This window comes from Bombina bombina, chromosome 5, assembly GCF_027579735.1.
Source record: "Bombina bombina isolate aBomBom1 chromosome 5, aBomBom1.pri, whole genome shotgun sequence".
NCBI classification, from domain to species: Eukaryota; Metazoa; Chordata; class Amphibia; order Anura; family Bombinatoridae; genus Bombina; species Bombina bombina.
This window is the reverse complement of record NC_069503.1, coordinates 1084613400-1084638409: the sequence shown is the minus strand read 5'-3', so window position 1 is coordinate 1084638409 and position 25010 is coordinate 1084613400. Positions and strand designations below refer to the sequence as shown.

The 25010-nt window shown below is 40.2% G+C and overlaps 1 protein-coding gene across 4 annotated transcripts in view; it reads right to left on the bottom strand.

Moving 5' to 3' along the window:
- PHF20L1 (PHD finger protein 20 like 1) overlaps window positions 1-25010 on the bottom strand; it is a 584626-nt gene that overhangs the window by 374568 nt on the left and 185048 nt on the right. For all 4 annotated transcript variants that reach the window (XM_053715368.1, XM_053715369.1, XM_053715370.1 and 1 more), the window contains one exon: window positions 12122-12247. In XM_053715368.1, coding sequence (XP_053571343.1) covers window positions 12122-12247 — 126 coding nt within the window. The remainder of the gene's footprint in view (window positions 1-12121; window positions 12248-25010) is intronic.

Here is a 25010-nt window from a genome sequence, read left to right as displayed (position 1 = left end):
GGTGTATACTGTCCCTTTAATTCTCTTGGTGTCCATTGTTGGAGCAGCAATGCACTACTGGAAGCTGGCTGAACATATCAAAGGAGCCAATGAGAAGATATATGCATATATGTGCAGCTATCATTCAGCAGCAACCAGTAGCACATTGTTGCTCCTGAGCCTAACTAGGTTTTCATTTCAACAAAGGGTATCAAGAGAGCAAAGCAAATTTGATAATAGAAGTACATCTTAAATCCCGATCAAAGCTTTATCTGAACCATAAGCGCTAAATTCAATATTTCACACTATTGATCGGTACTTCAAAGATAAGGAAATCCCACTACTTACTAATATACTTGCTTGTGCAACTGATGGAGCCCCATCAATAACTGGTCGCTATTGTTTATTTAAAGAAAGCAGTACCAAATATCTATAGTCATTCATCGCCAATATCTGGTAGCAAAAAAAAAAAACTCTGTAATAAACTGCACGAGTCTCTAAAGACAGTCTTAACTGAAAAGAATGATATTAAAACACAGGTTCATAATGATCGACACTTCCGAAAGCTCTGTGTTGAGAATGATGAAGATTATGTACGTTTGCTACTACATACCGAGATTCGTTGGTTATCAAAAAAGTGTGTGAGTTGCTTTTACAAGCTATTTGGCACTAATTGTAGAGTTTTTAGAAGACACAAATGCTACTCTCAGTGTGACTTCAAAGTCATAAGATATGGCATTGCTTATTTTTTTTTAAACACAATTGATAAGATTTAAAGGGACAGTACACTGTAAAATTGTTTTTCCATAAATGTATTTTAAATGACTTGTTTTATCAACTGCAGAGTATAAAATATTTGAGAAATTGCATTTTCGGGTTTATTTGTGTATCTGAAGTAGCTGGTTTTGTGCTTCGAAACCACAGCCTATTACTATGGGTTGAGCTTCAGGTAATATCAGGTCTCATTATGTTATCACTTTCATGTACACAGGCTTGCTTCCTTATCTTATATTTGTCTGGAACACCAAAGCTCAATACATAGAGAGAACAATGGAAAATTATCATTTTATTACTTAACTATCATGCCCCCCACTGAGGGTGTAATCTCTTCTGCTGGCTGTGTTTACTTAGGCTTGTCAATAGCGTATACGCCAGTATCAAAACTTTCAGTATAGGTTGGGAAACCACAAGCTAAATCAGCTATTTCAAATGCTGAAATATGAGTAAAGGAGCTACTTGCAACCAATTTAATACACTCTAGCAGGTAAAAAGGATCATTGGGAATAATTTAAAGGGGAGAAAGTTTTTGGGTGAACTGTCCCTTTAACAAAATTAGTTTACAGAGTTTTGTGACCATCTGGATATGGAGCATAAGGAAACTCTTATGATGGACATTCTAGACTGGATGATAAAGCCATTTTTGGGGATACTGAGGAAGTTGGTATAATGGAGGAACAGCTAAATCATTTAGGGAAGGACAATGAGCTTAAGCCAAAGTTTAAGAAATCATACCAAGAATTTTGCTTACATACGGAAATTTCTGATCGATAGCTTGCACTATGGATAGTGGTTACAAAGCTAATTCTTGCATTTCCAGAATTTCATATTTTGTGGTCCTTAATTTTATTGCAGTTGTACAACTATGCTCCAAGCAAATCAACTCCATGAGTTTCAATAAACCACCAATAAGCTGTGATGGCTCCTTGGTACAGGTTTTTCCTCTTGTGCCTGCAGCTCTCTTCAAAGTAGTTCTCTTCTTTTAAAACTTTAAGTACTCATTAGTGAAGTACTACATCTTAACATTGGGTGATGCCATCTTGGAGTTTATGTATTCTCACTCTATAACAAGTGAGAATGTACAGGTCATTCATAATATCTTTTTGACAAGCTATATTGTGCACTTCTGACTAGAGTGCACAATAAAGAACAGGAGCTGTATGTTTTTGCAGTGGCTGCATAGCTCTATATTATTCCTAAAGTTTTTTTATATTTTTATGTGTAAAAAACAAACTGCAAACATGTGAAGCATCTTTTTTTCTAATATGCAAGCTAACCCAGAGTGCAAGCTACAACTGTCAAAAATTTGGTAGCATCACTGATCTGTGAAAGCGCACAGCTTCTGTTACAGAATGCAACAATAAATGAGTTCTAAGATGGTGGAGTCCATTATAAAAATGCAGAGAATATCCCATCGGCTTCACTAATCTGTTAAAATAATAGAGCAGCTTAAAGAGAGCTGCAGGTACAGGTAGAAAAACGGTAGTATGATGAGTGGCAACCATACTTCTGTAGTTGTACCCAGCAGTTTAATGTCAATTTAAATGGACATATCATCCTACAAAAAATGTCTGGCGAGCACTTTGAAAATTGTGGCTAAAGTAAAGTTTGAGTTTAAAGATAATAAAAATCTTTCTTTAATTGGAGAGAACAAAGAAACTAATAAGAGACTCGTTAGATATAAATACAGAACTTTAAAACCAAGCGATTTATCAAATAGAGTCTGTAAGTATCTAAAAGGTTTGATGTCTGAACTTTTATCGTCTCCTTTACTCCTAATCCACCATCAGGAGGTAACCAAAGAGACAGAAGGTTCTTCATACTGTAGACTATGGGCACCATTTAGGAAGCTACAAATGCAGCTTTGGAGCACCCTCGGCTACCACTGACGTTTAAAAAGCTGTAATCATTAGACCACTGTTTCTTAACTTTCTTTGCCAACTCTTGTGCAATGATAAATGCAGGCAGTGTGTTGCTGCTCACCAGCTGAAATGCCCGCTCTTGCCACATGGCCTTTAATATATGGACCCCTATATGTAGACCAAAGGGATAACACAGAAATAGCAAACAAAGACCTACAAGAGTTACGGTACCCCGATGTGCTGATTCAGACAGGCTGCCTCCCTGAAAGAGGGGCAAGATTAGTGAATAGAGATCAAAGGGCAATGATACCCAAATGTTAAAACACTTTAAAGTGATGCAGCATAGCTGTAAAAAGCCGACTAGAAAATATCACCTGGCATCTCTATGTAAAAAAGAAAGATATTTTACCTCAAAAGTTCCTCAGTAGCCACATCCCATTAAAAGGACTTCTAAGCAGCAAATCAGTATGTCTGTCCCGGGACAGCTAAGGGATTGAGCCTTGTGCACTCATGTTATTTCCCTATTCAGTTTAAGGAAGTTTACTATGAAATCTCATGAGAGTTAAGTCAAATCTCATGAGATCACAGTAAAAGAGTTCATGACCTCAGAACTATTGATGCCGATTGGCTGAAGTTCATTTCATCATTTTTTATTATTTTTTTTAACTGCAGCTGTGCAGCAGCTGAATTATAACTTTTTACACAGAACTTACTCTGCTGAGATGAGGAAGTTGTGAGGTAAAATATCTTCCTTTTTTACATAGAGATGCTCAGGTGATATTTTCCTGTCAGCTTTTTACAATTTATAATGCATAGGTTTCGCGTGATTTAGCATATGAGTATTATGTCCCTTTAACTAAAAATGTATTTAAGGTGTACTGCAAAACAGAAAATTTGTACTTCACTTTGGAGGCAACAGACATTTGCAAAAATTGATATTTTTTGCCCTTTTCCAATCTTCCTTAGGACTAAAACTTACACTGGTAAAGTAATATCTTCTGTCATTTTCTCCTTTTTATTTTGATCTGTTCACATTTTTTTTGTTTGATAATGTACTTTTTTTTCCCCTTTTTATGCACCCCGACTAATTTTGTTTCTAGTAAATATATAAGTATTGACTTTTGCTTTGCCTATTATCTGAACTACATTACCGAAATGATACATCAGCACTGTGTTTTTATATAGCCTATTTGACAAATTGTGTTTCTCGGTTTTAATCTATTAGTTTATTTATGGAAACCTATGACTCTCCATATTTCAGTTGTCCTGGTTGTGAGAGAATCAGAGTGGGTGACATTAAGAGATTATTGCTCCTTTTTTTCAGTCTAGCAGAGTACAGAATGATTTCTTTAACCCTTGCATCTACTAAACTAAATCAGGGGCTCATCTGGAGTGACATGACTAAGACCCTTTTTGTTGATGTTGAAATACATTATGGAGAAACATTACAGATTTTCCGGATATCTGAACTGGAGCACAGGTGAAATAATAAGCTGAATAATAAACATGGTTACAAACCTGCTCTCTCGCGAGGTAATCCTGAAAATATGGCCTGTCAGGGAAGTCTGAGGACAGGTATAAAAACCCATGATGTATACCATGTGCCCAATAAGATACAGTTTGGTCAGCCACTTCTATCATATTGGCCACAGGAGAATCCAAATTACAACTAGCATAAGTAGTACTAGTATATATAAATATATATCAGCTGTTCAGATGGGCGAGAGTGCACTTCTAGCGGACATTGTTTATATATATATATATATATATATATATATACACACACATACACACACATATTATGTATATATATATATATATATATATATATATATATATATATATATATATATATATATACACACACACACACACACACACATGTTGCAAATAACGTAAACGTATAGTGGTGCACAAAATATTTCTCAATTTCCAATGCTTACATAACTGTGCTAGCTGTCCCAAATAATATGTATTACCACTTAAACAAGATAGGATTGAACAAGTGTACTAGTCAATCAAAGAGGGACACCGGCTGCACTTAGTTTACCAAAAGCTTTATTACTGCACAAGTCTAAACAAACAGACCAGATAGTCTATTCTCCACCCTAATTCCTAGCTGCAATTTAAAACACCAAATTGCATACACATACACACACTCAGACTCAGCTAGCTCACAGGGCACTTATCACAGTACTCCTAAGTTCAGAAAATGTATACCATGGTACTCATAAATACTTATGTCTGACCACAATTCAAACATAGGGTTAATGTTACCAATACACAAATATCTAATGTGGGTCCCCACCACTATAGCTGCCGTTTTGTCCATAAATTGCTAAATGTTCCATATAACCAGGCTCATAAGTGTAAATACACGCTCTGGTATAAATGTTAACACTTCAGTGTGATTGTTCCATTATATGGCTTTCATCTAGATGGCTTGTTCCGGCTGGACAAAAAATGCCTTTAATTAGTTGGCTCCACAGTGTGAATCGGCACAGTTTCTGTGTATGACAAGTGTCCCTGTAAGGAGAACGCACTGTGTGCACTGCTAAGACAGATCCAGGCTGTCCACCAAATACCGCAAGACTTATTAGCCCAACCTTTTTACAACAACCCAGGTACCTTCCTTTAGAGACGGACCGGTGTGGAAATCCTTTTGTTCCGGCTGGCTTCTTCACTTGCTTACCCACAGTTTGCGCTCCAGCGTTCTCCTTACACAGTGTCAGTAAAGTCCGTTAGTAGCTAATCACCTCACGTGAATCCTCAGTCATGACGCATTTCTCCCCTCCCACAAAGGGCTGAGTATCGGGGCTTCGTCAGATGTATTCCTAAGGCCATTGGCTCTTAGGTCCGCCCCCTTCTCTTACGTTTGCACCGTGACAGCTCAGTTGTGGTAAATGATATGATCTAGTGTAAGCTTGCAGCATATGGAACTGACCACTGAGTATAATAATATTTACAATATTTACACAAGCACACTATGGTACATAACGACACATTTTTTCTCTTTGCATTTATGCTCGGTTATTCCATTGTTAGGCAGGCATTATAAATGTTTTACCTTTACATATTGTTATAACATTCCAAAAAGATTTCCCTTATGTCTAAGTCAGAGGCTGCTTTTTAATTTTTTAAGTCACCCTTGCTCACATAGCCACATCATTTGTTCTTCTTTCACATCAATTATCCAAATATAGGGCATGTATTTGTAATTCACTCAAATTTATACTTGCATCCTACAAATTATCTTCATTATTGCTTATCAGAGTGTATTAACTAAAGGATATATATACACATGTATCTACACCCTTCGGATAATTTAATGGTTCTCAATGATAGTGTTTAACCTCATTTGCTTCATCTTCCTATAAGAAGCACACATATTCAATTTTCTCATTTAATCCTGTTGGACTCAAGGTATTTAACCTGAATATCCATCTCGATTCATGTTGCAGAATTATTCTATCCAAGTTGCCACCCCGTCTATTTTGTTTTAACTGTTCAATGCCCATAATTTTCAATTTTGTGTGATCTGAATTATGATGAGATTTAAAGTGCCTTGCTAATGGGCTCTCCTTGTCTTCATTCTTAATGTCGTCCCTGTGCTCACGGATTCTACTTTTTAGCTCCCTAGAGGTTTTACCAACATAGAATTTGGGGCACGGGCAATTAAGTAAATATATGAAGTTTTTAGAAGTACAAGATATCCTCTCTCTCACATAATATGGCTTGCTCCTAGTTGGTGTGCAAAATGTAACAGATCTCTTAACATATGTGCAGTAAACACAGTGCCCACAGGGTACACTTCCTACCTGATGTTGTGCTGCTGTTAGCCAATTTTTAGTTCCTTCTCTTTTAAATTCGCTATGTACTAGCATATCTTTTATGCTTTTTGCTGTTAATAGTGGATATTCCGATATACATCCCTGAAGTGATGTATAATCAGACAAAATGTGCCAATGGCTATTGAGAATATTTCTCAATTTATTCCAATGTGAGTTATATTGAGTGATTAATCTCGGTTGTGTGTCCCTACTTGTTGCCTTTCTTCTGGTATAAAGCAAATCGCTTCTTGATGTTTTCCTCGCTCTAATCCATGCTTTTTTCACTATTTTTCTCGAATAGCCTCTGGCTAGGAATCTTTCAGCCATTATTTGTGCTTGTTCCTCAAACACTTTTGTTGAAGAGCAGCATCTTTTTAGCCTCAGGAATTGGCCAATAGGTACACCATTGTTTTGGGGCTCAGGGTGGTGGCTACTTGCATGAAGCAAGCTATTTGTTGCCGTGTTTTTACGATGAATATTTGTATGTAATGCATTATTCAGTTTTATGATATTTAACTCTAGGAAAATAGCATTTTCAGTACTGATAATATATATGTGAGAAACAAATTCAGATCATTTTTATTTAAAATGTCAACAAATTCACACACAGACTTTTTGGCCCCTTTCCATAGGATTAATATGTCGTCCACAAACAGTAGCTAGAGTGCGACATGTTTTTCAATCCACTCAATATTGTTTTTCAAAATGAACTCTAACAGACAGAGGATCCACTCCGTGTTTACCCTGTATTCTTCTCCTCTAAGCTCCAGAAAATACCTGGCTGCATTTAACCCTGCTTGATGTGGGATCGAAGAATACAGGGACTCTACATCTAATGTTACTAGGAGTAGATCCTGCTCTACTGTAATACCCTCAGTTGGTCCATTTAATAATCTCGGGTATAAATGGACCAACTGAGGGTATCAGTAGATATGTTGACTATTTCCTACGTCCCTTTCTTGAATCCCTGTCCTCCTATATCTGTGACACAAGTGATGTTCTGAAAAAACTTGACAAGATTACAGTAGAGCAGGATCTACTCCTAGTAACTTTAGATGTAGAGTCCCTGTATTCTTCGATCCCACATCAAGCAGGGTTAAATGCAGCCAGGTATTTTCTGGAGCTTAGAGGAGAAGAATACAGGGAAAACACGGAGTGGATCCTCTGTCTGTTAGAGTTCATTTTGAAAAACAATATTTTTTCTTTTGATGGCAAACTATTCAGACAGGTAAGAGGAACATCCATGGGTGCAACATGCGCACCAACGTATGCATGTTTGCACCTAGGCTATTGGGAGACTAAATATGTATTCCATGAACTCTCTGAGTGGATTGAAAAACATGTCGCACTCTGGCTACGGTTTGTGGACGACATATTAATCCTATGGAAAGGGGACGAAAAGTCTGTGTGTGAATTTGTTGACATTTTAAATAAAAATGATCTGAATTTGTTTCTCACATATATATTATCAGTACGGAAAATGCTATTTTCCTAGACTTAAATATAATAAAACTGAATAATGCATTACATACAAATATTCATCGTAAAAAAACCGGCAACAAATAGCTTGCTTCATGCAAGTAGCCACCACCCTGAGCCCCAAAAAAATGGTGTAACTATTGGCCAATTCCTAAGGCTAAAAAGATGCTGCTCTTCAACAAAAGTGTTTGAAGAACAAGCACAAATAATGGCTGAAAGATTCCTAGCCAGAGGCTATTCGAGAAAAATAGTGAAAAAAGCATGGATTAGAGCGAGGAAAACATCAAGAAGCGATTTGCTTTATACCAGAAGAAAGGCAACAAGTAGGGACACACAAGCGAGATTATAACTCACATTGGAATAAATTGAGAAATGTTCTCAATAGCCATTGGCACATTTTGTCTGATTATACATCACTTCAGGGATGTATATCGGAATATCAACTATTAACAGCAAAAAGAGCACCAAGCCTTAAAGATATGCTAGTACATAGCGAATTTAAAAGAGAAGGAACTAAAAATTGGCTAACAGCAGCACAACATCAGGTAGGAAGTGTACCCTGTGGGCACTGTGTTTACTGCACATATGTTAAGAGATCTGTTACATTTTGTACACCAACTAGGAGCAAGCCATATTATGTGAGAGATAGGATATCTTGTACTTCTAAAAACTTCATATATTTACTTAATTGCCCGTGCCCCAAATTCTATGTTGGTAAAACCACTAGGGAGCTAAAAAGTAGAATCCGTGAGCACAGGGGCGACATTAAGAATGAAGACAAGGAGAGCCCAGTAGCAAGGCACTTTAAATCTCATCATAATTCAGATCACACAAAATTGAAAATTATGGGCATTGAACAGTTAAAACAAAATAGACGGGGTGGCAACTTGGATAGAATAATTCTGCAACATGAATCGAGATGGATATTCAGGTTAAATACCTTGAGTCCAACAGGATTAAATGAGAAAATTGAATGTGTGTGCTTCTTATAGGAAGATGAAGCAAATGAGGTCAAACACTATCATTGAGAACTATTAAATTATCCGAAGGGTGTAGATACATGTATATATATATCCTTTAGTTAATACACTCTGATAAGCAATAATGAAGATAATTTGTAGGATGCAAGTATAAATTTGAGTGAATTACAAATACATGCCCTATATTTGGATAATTGATGTGAAAGAAGATCAAATGATGTGGCTATGTGAGCAAGGGTGACTTAAAAAATTAATAAGCAGCCTCTGACTTAGACATAAGGGAAATCTTTTTGGAATGTTATAACAATATGTAAAGGTAAAACATTTAAAATGCCTGCCTAACAATGGAATAACCGAGCATAAATGCAAAGAGAAAAAATGTGTCGTTATGTACCATAGTGTGCTTGTGTAAATATTGTAAATATTATTATACTCAGTGGTCAGTTCCATATGCTGCAAGCTTACACTAGATCATATTATTTACCACAACTGAGCTGTCACGGTGCAAACGTAAGAGAAGGGGGCGGACCTAAGAGCCAATGGGAGCATAAAGTCCGGTACACGCCCCCTTAGGAATACATCTGACGAAGCCCCGATACTCAGCCCTTTGTGGGAGGGGAGAAACGCTTCATGACTGAGGATTCACGTGAGTTGATTAGCTACTAACGGACTTTGCTGACACTGTGTAAGGAGAACTCTGGAGCGCAAACTGTGGGTAAGCAAGTGAAGAAGCCAGCCGGAACAAAAGGATTTCCACACTGGTCTGTCTCTAAAGGAAGGTACCTGGGTTGTTGTAAAAAGGTTGGGCTAATAAGTCTTGCGGTATTTGGTGGACAGCCTGGATCTGTCTTAGCAGTGCACACAGTGCGTTCTCCTTACAGGGACACTTGTCATACACAGAAACTGTGCCGATTCACACTGTGGAGCCAACTAATTAAAGGCATTTTTTGTCCAGCCAAGCCATCTAGATGAAAGCCATATAATGGAACAATCACACTGAAGTGTTAACATTTATACCAGAGCGTGTATTTACACTTATGAGCCTGGTTATATGGAACATTTAGCAATTTATGGACAAAACAGCAGCTATAGTGTTGGGACCCCACATTAGATATTTGTGTATTGGTAACATTAACCCTATGTTTGAATTGTGGTCAGACATAAGTATTTATGAGTACCATGGTATACATTTTCTGAACTTAGGAGTACTGTGATAAGTGCCCTGTGAGCTAGCTGAGTCTGAGTGTGTGTATGTGTATGCGATTTGGGGTTTTAAATTGTAGCTAGGAATTAGGGTGGAGAATAGACGATGTGGTCTGTTTGTTTAGACTCGTGCAGTTATAAAGCTTTTGGTAAACTAAGTGCAGCTGGTGTCCCTCTTTGATTGACTAGTACACTTGTTCAATCCTATCTTGTTTAAGTGGTAATACATATACACACATATATATACACACACACACACACACACATACACAGTCATGGCAAAATATAATGGCACCCCTGCATTAATATCAGGCAATGCACCACTTGACCCAGAAAATTGTTACAATTACAAATGTTTAGGCATTCTCATGTTTATTTATTTTGTTTGTATTGGTATGACACAAAAAAAGTGGAGAATAAAAAGCCAAATCTGACGCATTCCACGCAAAACTATTGGTATTGAATTTAATATTTGGTAGCACACCCCATGGAAAAAATAATTTAAATCAATAGTTTACTCTTCTTTCGCCAACTGCTCCAGGTCTCTCAGATTGGAAGGGTTCCTTTTCCTAATTGCTGTTTTGAAATCTATCCACTGGTGCTCTATGGGATTGAGATCTGGACTCATTGCTGGCCAGTTCAGTACTCTCCAGCGCTTTGTCTTAAACCATTTCAGGGTGCTTTTTGAAGTGTGCTTTGGGTCATTGTCCTGCTGTAAGACCCATGACCTCTGACGGAGACCCAACTTTCAGACACTGGGCCCAACATTGCACCACATAATTCTTTGGTAGTCTTCAGATTTCATAATGCAACGCACACAGCCAAGACATTCAGTGCATGAAGCAGCAAAGCAAACCAAAAACATCAGTAAACCTCCACCATGTTTGACTGTAGGGACTGTATTCTTTTCTTTAAAAGCCTCATTTCTTTTTCTGAAAACAGTGGAATGAGGGGCTTTACCAAAAAGCTGTAATTTTGTTTCGTCTGTCCACAGCACATTTTCCCAAAAGGATTTTGGCTTCCTCAAGTAAGTTTTGGCAAACTCCAATCTGGCTTTTAGATGTTTCAGTAGTGGGGTCCACCTAGGTCTCCTACCATAGCGTCCCTTTTCAATCAGAGAAGTATAGTGCAAGCTGAAACATCTGTACCCTGTGTCTGAAGGTCATCTTGAATTTGCTTGGAAGTTGATCAAGGTTCTTTATCCACCATTCGAACAATCCTTCGTCACAATCTTTGATCAATTGTTTTCTTTCATCTATGTCCAGGGAGATTAGCTACAGTGCCTTGGGCTGTAAACTTCTTGACAATGTTGCGCACAGTGGACACAGGAACATTAAGATCTCTGGAGATGGACTTGTAACCTTGAGATTGTCCATGCTTTAGGCATGAGAATGCCTAATTATTTGTAATTGCAACAATTTTCTGGACAAAGTGGTGCATTATCTGACAGAAATGCAGGGGTTGCCAATATTTTTAGCCATGGCTGTATGTGTGTGTGTGTTTGGGGGGGGGGGGCTGTATGTGTGTGTGTGTTTGGGAGGGGGGGTTGTGTGTGTGTGTGTGTGTGTGTGTTAATTAACAGTTAAGAAAATATAATTGGCTTTCATCTTTAAGGAACACAAAAATATCAAATGTTGAACACTTAAATATTACACTGCTAATCATCATGCAATATAAAAGCTTTAACAATTTTAAATCTGTCATTATTGTGTTCCAAAAATGTATGGATCCTTGATATTGCTAAGGTAGATCAAGTATGCACCTCTGGAAAAGGTTGGTGGAGTTCATATACCTAGTCTCATTTGCTGTGGTCAATATCAAGGACTCTAATATAAAATTTGGGAAGCAATGTAGCATTGCCTATACATAGAAAGTCTTATGATATATGCAACAGGCATTTTAGGTTTCCAGTGAAAAGCACAATATGACAAGGTCAGCTGTAGTACCAGTAGTTTAATAGACCTTAATTTAGCTCATAAATCAGTGCTTTCAAATAATGATTGAGCAGTACCTGTGATTTTGTTAAGACGAGCCCTCTTTGCTTGAAACGAACTAGCCTGAGTTATTTTCCTCTTTAGTAAAAGCTCATCATCTCGCTGCTGTAATGACATCTTTGGAACCTCTTCTATTGCATTTTCTGATGGCATGAAAAATAAAGCACATTGTTATGGTATGATAAATAAATTGCAGAACACAACTAAAACCTTTTTCTTTTTAAAAATTGGTTTCTTGGTTTATGATATACTATGCAGAGTTGTGAATCTATACATTAACCTAACCATCCAGTCTGCTGGTTTCACACTTTCATCCCTGCCTACTACATCTGAAGTTAAAAAATTTTGGAAAATATTTATAAAGACTAACTTTTTTGTTAACCCCTTTGTGCCGGTATTATAGTGCTAACATCAAAACAAAGTTCTGATGTAAAAACAATTAGTAAAAATGAAATCAAGCGATCGTTGATGTCATCACGTGATATCAAGGTCGGGATCAGATCATGGGGGACTACCTAAGCTGGTAGGCATGCCTCCCCCCAGGGCGATTCTTGATTTCGTCAAAGGGGTAAGCTGCAGGATGTGGTATATGGTAGGACGTTCCATGCCGTCCTAACAACATTAAAGCCCAGTGTTGTTGGTATGGCATGGAACATCCTAACGGCATGAAGGGGTTAATCCAATTACCTGAATCTTTTATTTATTTCAAGAAGAGACCTCTTGAAAGCTTGGGGAATAGAAAAAAACTAATGTATTCATACCTAATAAATTAATTTATTTCTTGGTAGTGAGAGTCCACAAGACCTTACTCTTGGGAATTACATGACCTGGCCACCAGAAGGAGGCAAAGACACTCTGCCAGAGCTTTTATATATCCCTCCTACTTCACCTTCTATCCCAGTAGTACTTATAGACTAAAGAAAGTAAAGGAGGTGCAAACTAGGACTGCCACCACTATATAATGGTGGGTTCGTGGACTCTCACAACCAAGAATAAATGTTTTCTTTCTAATGGTAGTGAGAGTCCACAAGACCTTATTCTTGGGAACTAATACCCAAGCTGTGGAGTCCACAATAAATAATTGGCGGGGAAAGAAAAAAAATGTAAGGCAGGCACCACTACCTGGAGAACCTTCCTATCAAATGCAGAATCCGTTAAGTTGCAAAAGGGTAAAACTTTGTAAAAGCTTGCAAATTTGTTCTACAGAGGCCTCATTCTTCAAAGCCTAGGATGTAGAAATGAACAAGTAGAATGAGCAGTAATTCTGGCAGGTGGGTCTTGTTATGTTTCCAAGTAAACCCTATGAATCAAGCTATATAACCAAAACAACAAAGACACAGCCGTAGCTTTTTGGCCCTTACGAGAGAACAGTACAAACAAGGTGGAGGACTGACAAAATTCTCTAGTTGCCTGAAGGTAAAATTTCAGCGCCCTAACAACGCCCAAGTTATCTAATAATCTCTCCTAGGGTTAGGACACAAAGAAGGAACAACTAGGTAGAATACCAGATTTTATCATTAAAACAGCTTTATCCTGGTGGAACACTAGATAAGGATTCCCCCAAGAGAGAGCCAACAATTTGTACACTCTACATGCAGAAGATATAGCCAGCAAGAAAAGCACCTTCCAAGAAAGTAGCTTTATAGCCAAAGAATGCATAGGTTCAAAAGGAGGGTGTTGTAAAACATTTAGGACCAGATAACTTGATTACCGGCCTTATTCTGCTCAAAGCCTGAACAAAAACAAAATTTATGCTTACATGATAAATTCTGATGATGTTTCTCTTCAGATTGAGTATAATCCTTAGGCACACTTTCTTGACATAAAAACAGAATGTATGCTTACCTGATAAATTACTTTCTCCAACGGTGTGTCCGGTCCACCGCGTCATCCATTACTTGTGGGATATTCTCCTCCCCTACAGGGAAAGGCAAGGAGAGCACACAGCAAGAGCTGTCCATATAGCTCCCCCTCTGGCTCCGCCCCCCAGTCATTCGACCGACGGTTAGGAGAAAAAGGAGAAACTATAGGGTGCCGTGGTGACTGTAGTGTATAAAGAAAAAGAAAAATTCTTCAAACCTGATTAAAAAACCAGGGCGGGCCGTGGACCGGACACACCGTTGGAGAAAGTAATTTATCAGGTAAGCATAAATTCTGTTTTCTCCAACATTGGTGTGTCCGGTCCACGGCGTCATCCATTACTTGTGGGAACCAGTACCAAAGCTTTAGGACACGGATGAAGGGAGGGAACAAATCAGGTTACCTAAACAGAAGGCACCACAGCTTGCAAAACCTGTCTCCCAAAAACAGCCTCCGAAGAAGCAAAAGTATCAAATTTGTAAAATTTGGCAAAAGTGTGCAGTGAAGACCAAGTCGCTGCCTTACATATCTGATCAACAGAAGCCTCATTCTTGAAGGCCCATGTGGAAGCCACAGCCCTAGTGGAGTGAGCTGTGATTCGTTCAGGAGGCTGCCGTCCGGCAGTCTCATAAGCCAATCGGATAATGCTTTTCAGCCAGAAAGAGAGGTAGCAGTAGCTTTTTGTCCTCTCCTCTTACCAGAGTAAACGACAAACAAGGATGAGGTTCGTCTAAAATTCTTTGTTGCTTCTAAATAGAACTTTAAAGCACGGACTACATCTAAATTGTGTAACAAACGTTCCTTCTTTGAAACTGGATTCGGACACAGAGAAGGAACAACTATTTCCTGGTTAATATTCTTGTTGGAAACAACTTTTGGAAGAAAACCAGGCTTGGTACGCAAAACAACCGTATCTGAATGGAACACCAGATAGGGAGGATCACACTGCAAAGCAAATAATTCAGAAACTCTTCTAGCAGAAGAAATAGCAACCAAAAACAGAACCTTCCAAGATAGCAACTTGATATCTATGGAATGTAAGGGTTCAAACGGAACCCCCTGAAGAACTGAAAGAACTAAATTTAGACTCCAAGGAGGAGTCGAGGGGCTGTAAACCGGTTTGATTCTGACCAAAGCCTGTACAAAAGCTTGTACATCTGGCACAGCTGCCAGTCGTTTGTGTAACAAGACAGATAAAGCAGAAATCTGTCCTTTTAGAGAACTCGCTGACAATCCCTTATCCAAACCTTCTTGGAGAAAAGAGAGGATCTTAGGAATTTTAATCTTACTCCAGGAGAATTCCTTGGATTCACACCAACAGATTTATCTTTTCCATATTTTGTGGTAAATCTTTCTAGTCACAGGTTTTCTGGCTTGGACCAGAGTATCTATCACTGAATCTGAAAACCCACGCTTGGATAAAATCAAACATTCAATTTCCAAGCAGTCAGCTGCAGAGAAATTAGATTTGGGTGTTCGAATGGACCTTGTACTAGAAGATCCTGTCTCAAAGGTAGCTTCCATGGTGGAGGCGATGACATATTCACCAGGTCTGCATACCAAGTCCTGCGCGGCCACGCAGGAGCTATCAGAATCACCGAGGCCTTCTCCTGTTTGATCCTGGCTACAAGCCTGGGAAGGAGAGGGAACGGTGGAAACGCATAAGCTAGGTTGAACGACCAAGGCGCCACTAATGCATCCACTAGAGTGGCCTTGGGATCCCTGGATCTGGACCCGTAGCAAGGAACCTTGAAGTTCTGACGGGACGCCATCCGATCCATGTCTGGAATGCCCCATAATTGAGTCAACTGGGCAAACACCTCCGGGTGGAGTTCCCACTCCCCCGGCTAGAAAGTCCGACGACTCAGATAATCCGCCTCCCAGTTGTCTACTCCTGGGATGTGGATTGCAGATAGGTGGCAGGAGTGATCCTCCGCCCATTTTATGATTTTGGATACCTCTCTCATCGCCAAGGAACTCCTTGTTCCCCCCTGATGGTTGATGTAAGCTACAGTCGTCATGTTGTCTGACTGGAATCTTATGTATCCAGCCTTCGCTAGTTGAGGCCAAGCCCGGAGAGCATTGAATATCGCTCTCAGTTCCAGGATGTTGATCGGGAGAAGAGACTCTTCCCGAGACCATAAACCCTGAGCTTTCAGGGAATCCCAGACCGCGCCCCAGCCTAATAGACTGGCGTCGGTCATGACAATGACCCACTTAGGTCTGTGGAAACTCATTCCCTGAGACAGGTGATCCTGGGACAACCACCAACGGAGTGAGTCTCTGGTAATCTGGTCTACTGAAGCATGCACAGTTGTAATGGTCTTAGATGAATTCGAGCAAAAGGAACTATGTCCATTGCTGCAACCATCAACCCTACTACTTCCATGCACTGAGCTATGGAAGGCTGCAGAATAGAGAGAAGAACTTGACAAGCGTTTAGAAGCTTTGACTTTCTGACATCTGTCAGGAAAATCTTCATTTCTAAATAATCTATTATTGTCCCCAAGAAAGGGACTCTTGTCGACGGAGACAGGGAACTTTTTTCTATGTTCACCTTCCACCCGTGAGATCTGAGAAAGGCTAGAACAATGTCTGTGTGAGCCTTTGCTTTTGAAAGAGACGACGCTTGAATTAGGATGTCGTCCAAGTAAGGTGCCACTGCAATGCCCCTTGGTCTTAGAACCGCTAGAAGGGACCCGAGCACCTTTGTGAAAATTCTGGGAGCAGTGGCTAGTCCGAATGGGAGAGCAACGAACTGATAATGTTTGTCCAGAAAGGTGAACCTTAGGAACTGATGATGATCTTTGTGAATAGGAATATGTAGATACGCATCCTTTAAATCCACGGTAGTCATATATTGACCCTCCTGGATTGTAGGTAAAATTGTTTGAATGGTTTCCATTTTGAACGATGGAACTCTGAGAAATTTGTTTAGAATTTTTAAATCCAGAATTGGTCTGAAAGTTCCCTCTTTTTTGGGAACTACAAACAGATTTGAGTAAAACCCCTGACCTTGTTCCACAGTTGGAACTGGGTGTATCACTCCCATCTTAAACAGGTCTTCTACACAATGTAAGAATGCCTGTCTCTTTATTTGGTTTAAAGATAAGTGAGAAATGTGGAACCTTCCCCTTAGGGGTAGTTCCTTGAATTCTAGAAGATAACCCTGAGAGACTATTTCTAGTGTCCAGGGATCCTGAACATCTCTTGCCCAAGCCTGAGCAAAGAGAGAGAGTCTGCCCCCTACTAGATCCGGTCCCGGATCGGGGGCTACCCCTTCATGCTGTTTTGGTAGCAGCAGCAGGCTTCTTGGCCTGTTTACCCTTGTTCCAGCCTTGCATTGGTTTCCAAGCTGGTTTAGTCTGGGAAGCGTTACCCTCTTGTCTAGAGGCTGCAGAGTTGGAAGCCGGTCCGTTCCTGAAATTGCGAAAGGAACGAAAATTGGACTTATTCTTAGCCCTGAAAGGCCTAAGAATAAGTCTGAAATAATCTCTTTCAATTCTGGCCCAAACAGGGTCTTACCCTTGAAAGGGATATTAAGCAATTTTGTCTTGGAAGATACATCCGCTGACCAAGACTTTAGCCAGAGCGCTCTACGCGCCACAATTGCAAACCCTGAATTTTTCGCCGCTAATCTCGCTAACTGCAAAGCGGCGTCTAAAATAAAGGAATTAGCTAACTTAAGTGCGTGAATTCTGTCCATGACCTCCTCATATGGAGTCTCCCTACTGAGAGACTTTTCCAGTTCCTCGAACCAGAACCACGCCGCTGTAGTGACAGGAATAATGCACGAAATAGGTTGAAGGAGGTATCCTTGCTGTACAAAAATCTTTTTAAGCAAACCCTCCAATTTTTTATCCATATGATCTTTGAAAGCACAATTGTCCTCAATGGGAATGGTCGTGCGTTTGGCTAGTGTAGAAACCGCCCCCTCGACCTTAGGGACTGTTTGCCATGTGTCCTTCCTGGGGTCGACCATGGGGAACAATTTCTTAAATATAGGAGGAGGGACAAAAAGGTATGCCTGGCTTCTCCCACTCCTTATTCACTATGTCCGCCACCCTTTTAGGTATTGGAAAGGCATCAGGGTGCACCGGGACCTCTAGGAACTTGTCCATCTTGCATAATTTTTCTGGGATGACCAGATTGTCACAATCATCCAGAGTAGATAGCACCTCCTTAAGTAATGCGCGGAGATGCTCTAATTTAAATTTAAATGTCACAACATCAGGTTCTACCTGCTGAGAAATTCTTCCTGTATCAGAAATTTCTCCATCTGACAAACCCTCCCTCACTGCCACTTCAGACTGGTGTGAGGGTATGACAGATAAATTATCATCAGCGCCCTCCTGCTCTACAGTGTTTAAAACTGAGCAATCGCGCTTTCTTTGAAAACCTGGCATTTTGGATAAAATATTAGCTATGGAGTTATCCATTACTGCCGTCAATTGTTGCATAGTAACAAGCATTGGCGCGCTAGAAGTACTAGGGGTCGCCTGCGCGGGCATAACTGGTATAGACACAGAAGGAGAGGATGCAGAACTATCCCTACTTCCTTCATCTGAGGAATCATCCTGGGCAACCTTACTAAATGTGACAGTACTGTCCTTACTTTGCTTGGACGCCATGGCACAATTATCACATACATTTGAAGGGGGGACCACCTTGGCCTCCATACATACAGAACATGATCTATCTGAAGGTACAGACATGTTAAACAGGCTTAAACAGGTTAATAAATAAAAACTTAAATAAACAATCGATTTAGCCCTTAAGAGTGTCCACCAGTTAATAGCCCATAATAAGCCCTTTATTCTATCTGAGTCTAAGAAAATGGCTTACCGATCCCCATGAGGGAAAATGACAGCCTTCCAGCATTACACAGTCTTGTTAGAAAAATGGCTAGTCATACCTTGAGCAGAAAAGTCTGCAAACTGTTCCCCCCAACTGAAGTTCTCTAGGCTCAACAGTCCTGCGTGGGAACAGCAATTGATTTTAGTTACTGCTGCTAAAATCATACTCCTCTTTTAAACAGAACTCTTCATCTCTTTCTGTTTCAGAGTAAATAGTACATACCAGTACTATTTTAAAATAACAAACTCTTGATAGAAGAAATAAAAAACTACAACTAACACCACAAACTCCTCACCATCCCCGTGGAGATGCTACTTGTTCAGAGCGGCAAGGAGAATGACTGGGGGGCGGAGCCAGAGGGGGAGCTATATGGACAGCTCTTGCTGTGTGCTCTCCTTGCCTTTCCCTGTAGGGGAGAATATCCCACAAGTAATGGATGACGCCGTGGACCGGACACACCAATGTTGGAGAAATATGCTTTTTACAATGTAAGGCCCTTTCAGTACAAGAGGTACACAATGTAAGAGGGGGTTCCACAATGTCTTCTAAACACATAGAACAATGAGATTCCTCAATGTCAGACATGTTGAACAGACTAGTAAAAGACCACAATAGTCGTTAAACACTTTATTTATTGCTTTAAAATTTTTGTTATAAACGTGTACTGCGCCTTTAAGGAATAAAAAAGCGCACGAATTTTCCAAAACTGCTTTAAAACGTTAATTTACTCTTTAAAATGAACTACAACTAATTAATGGCTCCAAAAATTATTACACCCCAAGAGTAAGGGGAGAAATTAACCTCTAAAAGGTATTTATAGACACAAATATGTTAAATTTGACAAAAATACCCCCTGCACCTCACCACAGCTCTGCTGTGGCTCCAACCTGCCCCCAGGGTACTTCAAAATGACTCGACAACGATCCGGATAAGAGAACCCCTGTCTAGGCTCAAACGGAGCTAATGCCTGCTGCTTCTCAGCCAAAGTAAAGTGCGCGTCTGAGTGCGCGAAAATAAGCCCCGCCCATCATGTCCGATGATCGTGTATGCCTGAACAACCGCATGGTGAAGCGGTTTTAAAGTATAAGCCATGTGGAATCTTTAACCCCTAAGTACACTCCCAATACGGTCAAACTGTTTATTTTGAAAAAAAACAACAACGTTAAGCATATTCCTGCCTCTCCCAGTGTCTCTTTATAATGCTGTGAAGCTTATAATGCTTGGCCCAATATGTCAAATGAAATAAATTAAGCACAGGTTTCTCAGTAACACCCTTTTATTTTACAGGTCTTTTTTAATTCCTTTTTATTGAGGTTAAATATAAAAGTCAACAGAAAAAAGAAAAAGATTATAACAATCAAATTGTCAAAAAACAAATCTGTTAAATCACAGTTATAACAAGACAATTATAGATAAACCTCCTGTTTTCTATTTTCTAATACATAGAGATGGAAAATTTTAAATCTCTCTTTATCAATGTACAAATGAAGTAACGAAAAAGGAGACACAAAGATTATTACAACAATGTGCAGCAAACAGACTATTATTAGCTGATCATTCTGAACTTAAATCCTAGACATTTCTTTATCAAATAATTAACATGACATAATGTGGTTTCGTGTTTCTACCCTGTGTCTCTAAAATCATAAACCATAATCTTTTTTCATTAATGTACTTTCCTAAATTTTCCTTCTCAGAACACATCAACAAATGTAGCGACATAAAACAAAACAAAAAAAAACAGGACAAGACGAAACACAGAAAAAAAGAAGAGAGAGAGAAGAAAAAAAAAAAAAAAAAGGGAAGAAGGAAGGGTCAATATGCCGGGGTATTTCTCTCCCAATCCCTATCTCTACCACCGCCTCACCCCCATCCCGCCCCCCCCCCCCCCCAAAGCGCCACCAACTAAGATTCTCTCATAGTACCATTAATCCAAATATGTGGGAAAATATCCAATAACGTTAATTCCGCGAAGGTCTGTGAAGAAAGAAAAGGTGACAGAATCCTCTTTTGCAAGAGATATGGATAAGATAAAATAACTGGCGTCCATTTCCAGAAAAACTTCTTGATCCTTTTCTCAGATGCGTCGTGAAGATGAAACGATTCAAAAACAATTTGATCTTGTAGTGATCTGAAGACCATAGCTAATCCCGGTATCCGCCTAGCTTTCCAATTTTTAAGTATACAATATCTAACCGTAAGAATAATAGTATTTAGGCTATTTATAGTATTCACATTAAGAGCCTCCTGTGGGGGGCATAGAAAGATAATATCCTCCGCAGATAAAGCACATGATATTTTATATAATTTATTAAACCAGAAGATAATCTTCAGCCACAGTTGTCTTACCATAGGGCATGTCCAAAACATATGGAGTACATCAGCTCTATCATGTGAACAACGAGGACATAGATTAACCAAAGACGGAAAGATTCTAGAAATTTTCCACGGGGAAAGGTAAAAATGATTAACCAGCTTCATGTGAGATTCCTTCCAAGAAACCGGGACTTTGCACTTATGTAGAGAGTCAAAACTCCGAGTAATCTTATCATGGTTTATCAAGGGAATTAGCGGAGACCAGGATTTACAAATAATGTCCTTGAATAGTAGACTCTGTTTATTCAACATGATATCATACATCAAGGATATAGAAGAATTTCCTCCCACAAATTTTTGTATAAGAAGCTTAATATCCGTCCAGTCAGAAAGAGAAGGAAGAGACCAACTTTGTGATAGGACAAAATGGCGAATTTGAAAGTAGGCGAATAGATTGGATCTGGCTAGATCATATTTATTAAAAATAGTATCTGCTTCTAAAAGTTGATCATTCTCATCAAATAACTGTTTTACATAATGTAGACCTTTATCGGACCAGACTTTAAAAGCTTTTTGATAGAGACCTGGCAAAAAAACAGAATTTATGTTTACCTGATAAATTACTTTCTCCAACGGTGTGTCCGGTCCACGGCGTCATCCTTACTTGTGGGATATTCTCTTCCCCAACAGGAAATGGCAAAGAGCCCAGCAAAGCTGGTCACATGATCCCTCCTAGGCTCCGCCTACCCCAGTCATTCGACCGACGTTAAGGAGGAATATTTGCATAGGAGAAACCATATGGTACCGTGGTGACTGTAGTTAAAGAAAATAAATTATCAGACCTGATTAAAAAAACCAGGGCGGGCCGTGGACCGGACACACCGTTGGAGAAAGTAATTTATCAGGTAAACATAAATTCTGTTTTCTCCAACATCGGTGTGTCCGGTCCACGGCGTCATCCTTACTTGTGGGAACCAATACCAAAGCTTTAGGACACGGATGAAGGGAGGGAGCAAATCAGGTCACCTAAATGGAAGGCACCACGGCTTGCAAAACCTTTCTCCCAAAAATAGCCTCAGAAGAAGCAAAAGTATCAAACTTGTAAAATTTGGTAAAAGTGTGCAGTGAAGACCAAGTCGCTGCCCTACATATCTGATCAACAGAAGCCTCGTTCTTGAAGGCCCATGTGGAAGCCACAGCCCTAGTGGAATGAGCCGTGATTCTTTCGGGAGGCTGCCGTCCGGCAGTCTCGTAAGCCAATCTGATGATGCTTTTAATCCAAAAAGAGAGAGAGGTAGAAGTTGCTTTTTGACCTCTCCTTTTACCGGAATAAACAACAAACAAGGAAGATGTTTGTCTAAAATCCTTTGTAGCATCTAAATAGAATTTTAGAGCGCGAACAACATCCAAATTGTGCAACAAACGTTCCTTCTTTGAAACTGGTTTCGGACACAGAGAAGGTACGATAATCTCCTGGTTAATGTTTTTGTTAGAAACAACTTTTGGAAGAAAACCAGGTTTAGTACGTAAAACCACCTTATCTGCATGGAACACCAGATAAGGAGGAGAACACTGCAGAGCAGATAATTCTGAAACTCTTCTAGCAGAAGAAATTGCAACTAAAAACAAAACTTTCCAAGATAATAACTTAATATCAACGGAATGTAAGGGTTCAAACGGAACCCCCTGAAGAACTGAAAGAACTAAGTTGAGACTCCAAGGAGGAGTCAAAGGTTTGTAAACAGGCTTAATTCTAACCAGAGCCTGAACAAAGGCTTGAACATCTGGCACAGCTGCCAGCTTTTTGTGAAGTAACACAGACAAGGCAGAAATCTGTCCCTTCAGGGAACTAGCAGATAATCCTTTTTCCAATCCTTCTTGAAGGAAGGATAGAATCTTAGGAATCTTAACCTTGTCCCAAGGGAATCCTTTAGATTCACACCAACAGATATATTTTTTCCAAATTTTGTGGTAAATCTTTCTAGTTACAGGCTTTCTGGCCTGAACAAGAGTATCGATAACAGAATCTGAGAACCCTCGCTTCGATAAGATCAAGCGTTCAATCTCCAAGCAGTCAGCTGGAGTGAAACCAGATTCGGATGTTCGAACGGACCCTGAACAAGAAGGTCTCGTCTCAAAGGTAGCTTCCAAGGTGGAGCCGATGACATATTCACCAGATCTGCATACCAAGTCCTGCGTGGCCACGCAGGAGCTATCAAGATCACCGACGCCCTCTCCTGATTGATCCTGGCTACCAGCCTGGGGATGAGAGGAAACGGCGGGAACACATAAGCTAGTTTGAAGGTCCAAGGTGCTACTAGTGCATCCACTAGAGCCGCCTTGGGATCCCTGGATCTGGACCCGTAGCAAGGAACTTTGAAGTTCTGACGAGAGGCCATCAGATCCATGTCTGGAATGCCCCACAGCTGAGTGACTTGGGCAAAGATTTCCGGATGGAGTTCCCACTCCCCCGGATGCAATGTCTGACGACTCAGAAAATCCGCTTCCCAATTTTCCACTCCTGGGATGTGGATAGCAGACAGGTGGCAGGAGTGAGACTCCGCCCATAGAATGATTTTGGTCACTTCTTCCATCGCTAGGGAACTCCTTGTTCCCCCCTGATGGTTGATGTACGCAACAGTTGTCATGTTGTCTGATTGAAACCGTATGAACTTGGCCCTCGCTAGCTGAGGCCAAGCCTTGAGAGCATTGAATATCGCTCTCAGTTCCAGAATATTTATCGGTAGAAGAGATTCTTCCCGAGACCAAAGACCCTGAGCTTTCAGGGATCCCCAGACCGCGCCCCAGCCCATCAGACTGGCGTCGGTCGTGACGATGACCCACTCCGGTCTGCGGAATGTCATCCCTTGTGACAGGTTGTCCAGGGACAGCCACCAACGGAGTGAGTCTCTGGTCCTCTGATTTACTTGTATCTTCGGAGACAAGTCTGTATAGTCCCCATTCCACTGACTGAGCATGCACAGTTGTAATGGTCTTAGATGAATGCGCGCAAAAGGAACTATGTCCATTGCCGCTACCATCAAACCGATCACTTCCATGCACTGCGCTATGGAAGGAAGAGGAACGGAATGAAGTATCCGACAAGAGTCTAGAAGTTTTGTTTTTCTGGCCTCTGTCAGAAAAATCCTCATTTCTAAGGAGTCTATTATTGTTCCCAAGAAGGGAACCCTTGTTGACGGAGATAGAGAACTCTTTTCCACGTTCACTTTCCATCCGTGAGATCTGAGAAAGGCCAGGACAATGTCCGTGTGAGCCTTTGCTTGAGGAAGGGACGACGCTTGAATCAGAATGTCGTCCAAGTAAGGTACTACAGCAATGCCCCTTGGTCTTAGCACAGCTAGAAGGGACCCTAGTACCTTTGTGAAAATCCTTGGAGCAGTGGCTAATCCGAAAGGAAGCGCCACAAACTGGTAATGCTTGTCCAGGAATGCGAACCTTAGGAACCGATGATGTTCCTTGTGGATAGGAATATGTAGATACGCATCCTTTAAATCCACTGTGGTCATGAATTGACCTTCCTGGATGGAAGGAAGAATAGTTCGAATGGTTTCCATCTTGAACGATGGAACCTTGAGAAACTTGTTTAAGATCTTGAGATCTAAGATTGGTCTGAACGTTCCCTCTTTTTTGGGAACTATGAACAGATTGGAGTAGAACCCCAGCCCTTGTTCTCTTAATGGAACAGGATGAATCACTCCCATTTTTAACAGGTCTTCTACACAATGTAAGAATGCCTGTCTTTTTATGTGGTCTGAAGACAACTGAGACCTGTGGAACCTCCCCCTTGGGGGAAGCCCCTTGAATTCCAGAAGATAACCTTGGGAGACTATTTCTAGCGCCCAAGGATCCAGA